The 6,719-nt window shown below is 58.4% G+C and overlaps 1 protein-coding gene across 1 annotated transcript in view; it reads right to left on the bottom strand.

The window, feature by feature from the left end:
* Positions 1-6,719, bottom strand: part of efr3ba (EFR3 homolog Ba (S. cerevisiae)) — a 301,549-nt gene that overhangs the window by 99,336 nt on the left and 195,494 nt on the right. The window contains exon 17 of the mRNA XM_038797345.1: positions 6,039-6,261. Coding sequence (XP_038653273.1) covers positions 6,039-6,261 — 223 coding nt within the window. The remainder of the gene's footprint in view (positions 1-6,038; positions 6,262-6,719) is intronic.

Below are 6,719 nucleotides of genomic sequence, written 5' to 3'. Positions count from 1 at the left end.
CGGTGATTAGCACTGCTGCCTCACAGCCCCAGGGCAGGCACGGTGATTAGCACTGCTGCCTCACAGCCCCAGGGCGGCACGGTGATTAGCACTGCTGCCTCACAGCCCCAGGGCAGCACGGTGATTAGCACTGCTGCCTCACAGCCCCAGGGCAGCACGGTGATTAGCACTGCTGCCTCACAGCCCCAGGGCAGCACGGTGATTAGCACTGCTGCCTCACAGCCCCAGGGCGGCACGGTGATTAGCACTGCTGCCTCACAGCCCCAGGGCGGCACGGTGATTAGCACTGCTGCCTCACAGCCCAGGGCAGCACGGTGATTAGCACTGCTGCCTCACTGTGCCGGGGCCCAGGGCAGCACGGTGATTAGCACTGCTGCCTCACAGCCCCAGGTCGGCACGGTGATTAGCACTGCTGCCTCACAGCCCCAGGGCAGCACGGTGATTAGCACTGCTGCCTCACAGCCCCAGGCGGCACGGTGATTAGCACTGCTGCCTCACAGCCCCAGGGCAGCACGGTGATTAGCACTGCTGCCTCACAGCCCCAGGTCGGCACGGTGATTAGCACTGCTGCCTCACAGCCCCAGGGCAGCACGGTGATTAGCACTGCTGCCTCACAGCCCCAGGGCAGCACGGTGATTAGCACTGCTGCCTCACAGCCCAGGGCAGCACGGTGATTAGCACTGCTGCCTCACAGCCCCAGGGCAGGCACGGTGATTAGCACTGCTGCCTCACAGCCCCAGGGCAGCACGGTGATTAGCACTGCTGCCTCACAGCCCCAGGGCAGCACGGTGATTAGCACTGCTGCCTCACAGCCCCAGGGCAGCACGGTGATTAGCACTGCTGCCTCACAGCCCCAGGCAGCACGGTGATTAGCACTGATGCCTCACAGCCCCAGGGCAGCACGGTGATTAGCACTGCTGCCTCACAGCGTCAGGTCGGCACGGTGATTAGCACTGCTGCCCCACAGCCCCAGGGCAGCACAGTGATTAGCACTGCTGCCCACAGCCCCAGGGCAGCACAGTGATTAGCACTGCTGCCTCACAGCCCCAGGTCGGCACGGTGATTAGCACTGCTGCCTCACAGCCCCAGGTTGGCCGGTGATTAGCACTGCTGCCCACAGCCCCAGGGCGGCACGGTGATTAGCACTGCTGCCTCACAGCCCCAGGTCGGCACGGTGATTAGCACTGCTGCCTCACAGCCAGAGCGGCACGGTGATTAGCACTGCTGCCTCACAGCCCGGTCGGCGGTGATTAGCATGCTGCCCACAGCCCAGGTCGGCACGGTGATTAGCACTGCTGCCTCACAGCCAGGGCAGCACGGTGATTAGCACTGCTGCCTCACAGCGCCAGGGCAGCACGGTGATTAGCACTGCTGCCCCACAGCCCCAGGTCGGCACGGTGATTAGCACTGCTGCCTCACAGCCAGGGCGGCACGGTGATTAGCACTGCTGCCTCACAGCGCCAGGGCAGCACGGTGATTAGCACTGCTGCCTCACAGCCCCAGGGCAGCACGGTGATTAGCACTGCTGCCTCACAGCCCCAGGGCAGCACGGTGATTAGCACTGCTGCCTCACAGCCCAGGGCAGCACGGTGATTAGCACTGCTGCCTCACAGCCCCAGGGCAGCACGGTGATTAGCACTGCTGCCTCACAGCCCCAGGGCAGCACGGTGATTAGCACTGCTGCCTCCCAGGCAGCACGGTGATTAGCACTGAGGACAACAGGGTGATTAGCACTGCTGCCTCACAGCCCCAGGGCAGCACGGTGATTAGCACTGCTGCCTCACAGCGCCAGGGCGGCACGGTGATTAGCACTGCTGCCTCACAGCGCCAGGGCGGCACGGTGATTAGCACTGCTGCCTCACAGCGCCAGGTCGGCACGGTGATTAGCACTGCTGCCTCACAGCCCCAGGGCAGCACGGTGATTAGCACTGCTGCCTCACAGCCCCAGGGCAGCACGGTGATTAGCACTGCTGCCTCACAGCCCCAGGGCAGCACGGTGATTAGCACTGCTGCCTCACAGCCCCAGGGCAGCACAGGTGATTAGCACTGCTGCCTCACAGCCCAGGGCAGCACGGTGATTAGCACTGCTGCCTCACAGCCCCAGGGCAGCACGGTGATTAGCACTGCTGCCTCACAGCCCCAGGGCAGCACGGTGATTAGCACTGCTGCCTCACAGCCAGGGCAGCACGGTGATTAGCACTGCTGCCTCACAGCCCCAGGGCAGCACGGTGATTAGCACTGCTGCCTCACAGCCCCAGGGCAGCACGGTGATTAGCACTGCTGCCTCACAGCCCCAGGGCTGGCACGGTGATTAGCACTGCTGCCTCACAGCCCCAGGGCAGCACGGTGATTAGCACTGCTGCCTCACAGCCCCAGGGCAGCACGGTGATTAGCACTGCTGCCTCACAGCCCCAGGGCGGCACGGTGATTAGCACTGCTGCCTCACAGCCCCAGGGCAGCACGGTGATTAGCACTGCTGCCTCACAGCCCAGGGCAGCACGGTGATTAGCACTGCTGCCTCACTGTGCCCCAGGGCAGCACGGTGATTAGCACTGCTGCCTCACTGTGCCGGGGGCCAGGGCAGCACGGTGATTAGCACTGCTGCCTCACTGTGCCGGGGGCCAGGGCAGCACGGTGATTAGCACTGCTGCCTCACTGTGCCGGGGGCCAGGGCAGCACGGTGATTAGCACTGCTGCCTCACAGCCCCAGGGCAGCACAGTGATTAGCACTGCTGCCTCACAGCCCCAGGGCAGCACGGTGATTAGCACTGCTGCCTCACAGCCCCAGGGCAGCACGGTGATTAGCACTGCTGCCTCACAGCCCCAGGGCAGCACGGTGATTAGCACTGCTGCCCCACAGCCCCAGGGCAGCACGGTGATTAGCACTGCTGCCCCACAGCCCCAGGGCAGCACGGTGATTAGCACTGCTGCCTCACAGCCCCAGGGCAGCACGGTGATTAGCACTGCTGCCTCACAGCCCCAGGGCGGCACGGTGATTAGCACTGCTGCCTCACAGCCCCAGGGCAGCACGGTGATTAGCACTGCTGCCTCACAGCCCCAGGGCGGCACGGTGATTAGCACTGCTGCCTCACAGCCCCAGGGCAGCACAGTGATTAGCACTGCTGCCTCACAGCCCAGGGCAGCACAGGTGATTAGCACTGCTGCCTCACAGCCCCAGGGCAGCACGGTGATTAGCACTGCTGCCTCACAGCCCCAGGGCAGCACGGTGATTAGCACTGCTGCCTCACAGCCCCAGGTCGGCACGGTGATTAGCACTGCTGCCTCACAGCCCCAGGGCAGCACAGTGATTAGCACTGCTGCCTCACAGGCCAGGGCAGCACGGTGATTAGCACTGCTGCCTCACTGTGCCCAGGGCAGCACGGTGATTAGCACTGCTGCCTCACTGTGCCAGGGCAGCACGGTGATTAGCACTGCTGCCTCACAGCCCCAGGGCGGCACGGCGATTAGCACTGCTGCCTCACAGCCCCAGGGCAGCACGGTGATTAGCACTGCTGCTCCACAGCCCCAGGGTAGCACAGGTGATTAGCACTGCTGCCTCACAGTCCCAGGGCGGCACGGTGATTAGCACTGCTGCCTCACAGCCCCAGGTCGGCACGGTGATTAGCACTGCTGCCTCACAGCGCCAGGGCGGCACGGTGATTAGCACTGCTGCCTCACAGCCCAGGGCGGCACGGTGATTAGCACTGCTGCCTCACAGCCCCAGGGCGGCACGGTGATTAGCACTGCTGCCTCACAGCCCCAGGGCAGCACGGTGATTAGCACTGCTGCCTCACAGCCCCAGGGCAGCACGGTGATTAGCACTGCTGCCTCACAGCCCCAGGTCAGCACGGTGATTAGCACTGCTGCCTCACAGCCCAGGGCAGCACGGTGATTAGCACTGCTGCCTCACAGCCCCAGGTCGGCACGGTGATTAGCACTGCTGCCTCACAGCCCCAGGTCGGCACGGTGATTAGCACTGCTGCCTCACAGCCCCAGGGCAGCACGGTGATTAGCACTGCTGCCTCACAGCGCCAGGGCGGCACGGTGATTAGCACTGCTGCCTCACAGCCCCAGGTCGGCACGGTGATTAGCACTGCTGCCTCACAGCGCCAGGGCAGCACGGTGGCACAGTGGTTAGCACTGCTGTCTCACTGCCATCAGATTGCACCCAGATTCTTAGTGAATACTCTGAACCTAGTCCACGTTAACATAGTTTAACTAACCCCGGTTGCTCCAGAAAGCCAGATCTACATTTAAAAAATTAATTTCCGGGATGGGGGTGTCGCTGGTTAGACCAGCATTTATTGCCCATCACTAACTGTCCTTCAGAAGGTGGGGGTGAGTTGCCTTCCTGAACCGCTGCAGTCCCTGAGTTGTAGGTATACCCACTGTGCTGTTAGGGAGGGAGTTCCAGGATGTTGCCCCAGCGACAGTGAAGGAACGGCCGATATATTTCCAATCATTTGTATTATAGTCTAAAAATTGACATTCTTTCATTTTCATACTTTTGAAGTCTTGAATAAAATGAAGAATCTCCTTCGCATCAACGTGGTCGGGTCTTAGCCGCACACTCACTCTTTTTATTTAGAAATGAAAGGAAGCATCATGTGGAATAGACGTCGTCAATTGTAGCCAGTTTTATGGCCTATTCTGAGTTTGCAACTTTTCAACATAGTTTTGTTTCAGATTATGATATTCTACTGGTGTTCAACATTTTTTGGAAATGTATTTGAAGGATTTATTTTCCTGTGCTTTCTCCAAAGCTGATGTATCTCATGGTTCAACAGGCATTGCTGGAAGATGGTACAGCAAACAGACTTGCAATTGCCACAGCTGGTTTACCTACAATTACTGTAATGGCACCATCCACATCTGTAAATACCTCACAGTCACTGTTGGAGAGGAAGTGTCTCCATTTGCAAGCTCTGGATCAGCTTGGAGCCAGTTGCAGATAAATGCCATCCACTGTAAGGGCACACTCAGCCTCTGGATTGCCACCCACTGTGAGGGCACACTCAGCCTCTGCATTGCCACCCACTGTAAGGGCACACTCAGCCTCTGCATTGCCACCCACTGTGAGGGCACATTCAGCCTCTGGATTGCCACCCACTGTAAGGGCACACTCAGCCTCTGGATTGCCACCCACTGTAAGGGCACACTCAGCCTCTGCATTGCCACCCACTGTAAGGGCACACTCAGCCTCTGCATTGCCACCCACTGTGAGGGCACATTCAGCCTCTGCATTGCCACCCACTGTGAAGGCACAGTCAGCCTCTGCATTGCCACCCACTGTGAGGACACATTCAGCCTCTGCATTGCCACCCACTGTGAGGGCACACTCAGCCTCTGCATTGCCACCCACTGTGAGGGCACAGTCAGCCTCTGGATTGCCACCCACTGTGAGGGCACATTCAGCCTCTGGATTGCCACCCACTGTGAGGGCACACTCAGCCTCTGGATTGCCACCCACTGTGAGGGCACACTCAGCCTCTGGATTGCCACCCACTGTGAGGGCACATTCAGCCTCTGCATTGCCACCCACTGTGAGGGCACAGTCAGCCTCTGGATTGCCACCCACTGTGAGGGCACACTCAGCCTCTGGATTGCCACCCACAGTGAGGGCACATTCAGCCTCTGGATTGCCACCCACTGTGAGGGCACATTCAGCCTCTGCATTGCCACCCACTGTGAGGGCACACTCAGCCTCTGGATTGCCACCCACTGTGAGGGCACATTCAGCCTCTGCATTGCCACCCACTGTAAGGGCACAGTCAGCCTCTGCATTGCCACCCACTGTGAGGGCACAGTCAGCCTCCACCTGTATATAATGTCTGGACGACCTGCACAATGTGAGGAGCTTGATGAGGAGAGAAAAAGGCCTTTGCTACAGGACGAGGAATGGAGAGCGGGCAATGTCCTATCGAACACTCAGTTATAGAGAAAGACTGAAACAGGATCATCAACAATCAGCTACGGAAAGCAGCTGCAGAGAATCAAAATGGTTTCAGATGGAGGCCATATAATTGCACAGAAACAACAGATGGAACAAAGATATGAAAGATGCAGATTCAGCACTTTATTAAAGAACACAGCACATACCTGGAGAGCTAATACCACCCGAATAAGATCAACAACCACCTCCTCATTGGCCAGCTCCACGCTGATGAGGGCAAGCATGGCATAGAGTGCGTCGTAGTGGATGTGTGAGTTATTCTCCTGTTTACAGCTCATATAGATGTATCTGTACAAAGTCTGTGAGTGCTGCAAAAAATATATCAACACTCATCAAAATGGTCAGTATTGACCAGAGAAAGAGTAGAATTTCCAATAGGATTCACCCGTCTCTCACTGAGATCATTCGAAAACCAGGAACAATGGCACAGGGAAGCAGCGACCAGATAAACACACATAACAAACAATGCTAGTTTGTAAACTCGTCATTCATAAATCAGAGAGATATGGAGGGACACTTTGAGGGAGAGTGGCATATGGAGGTAAACACTGAGGTACAGAGGGATAGGGAGAGAGTGACTGAGGAACAGAGGTATATGGAGGGAGACACTGAGGACAGAGGGATATGGAGTGAGACACTCAGGGACAGAGGGATATGGAGGGAGACACTGAGGGACAGAGGGATATGGAGGGAGACACTGAGGACAGAGGGATATGGAGGGAGACACTGAGGGACAGAGGGATATGGAGGGAGACACTGAGGAACA

Source organism: Scyliorhinus canicula, chromosome 1, assembly GCF_902713615.1.
Source record: "Scyliorhinus canicula chromosome 1, sScyCan1.1, whole genome shotgun sequence".
Classification (NCBI taxonomy): domain Eukaryota; kingdom Metazoa; phylum Chordata; class Chondrichthyes; order Carcharhiniformes; family Scyliorhinidae; genus Scyliorhinus; species Scyliorhinus canicula.
This window is presented reverse-complemented; position numbering and strand designations above follow the sequence as displayed.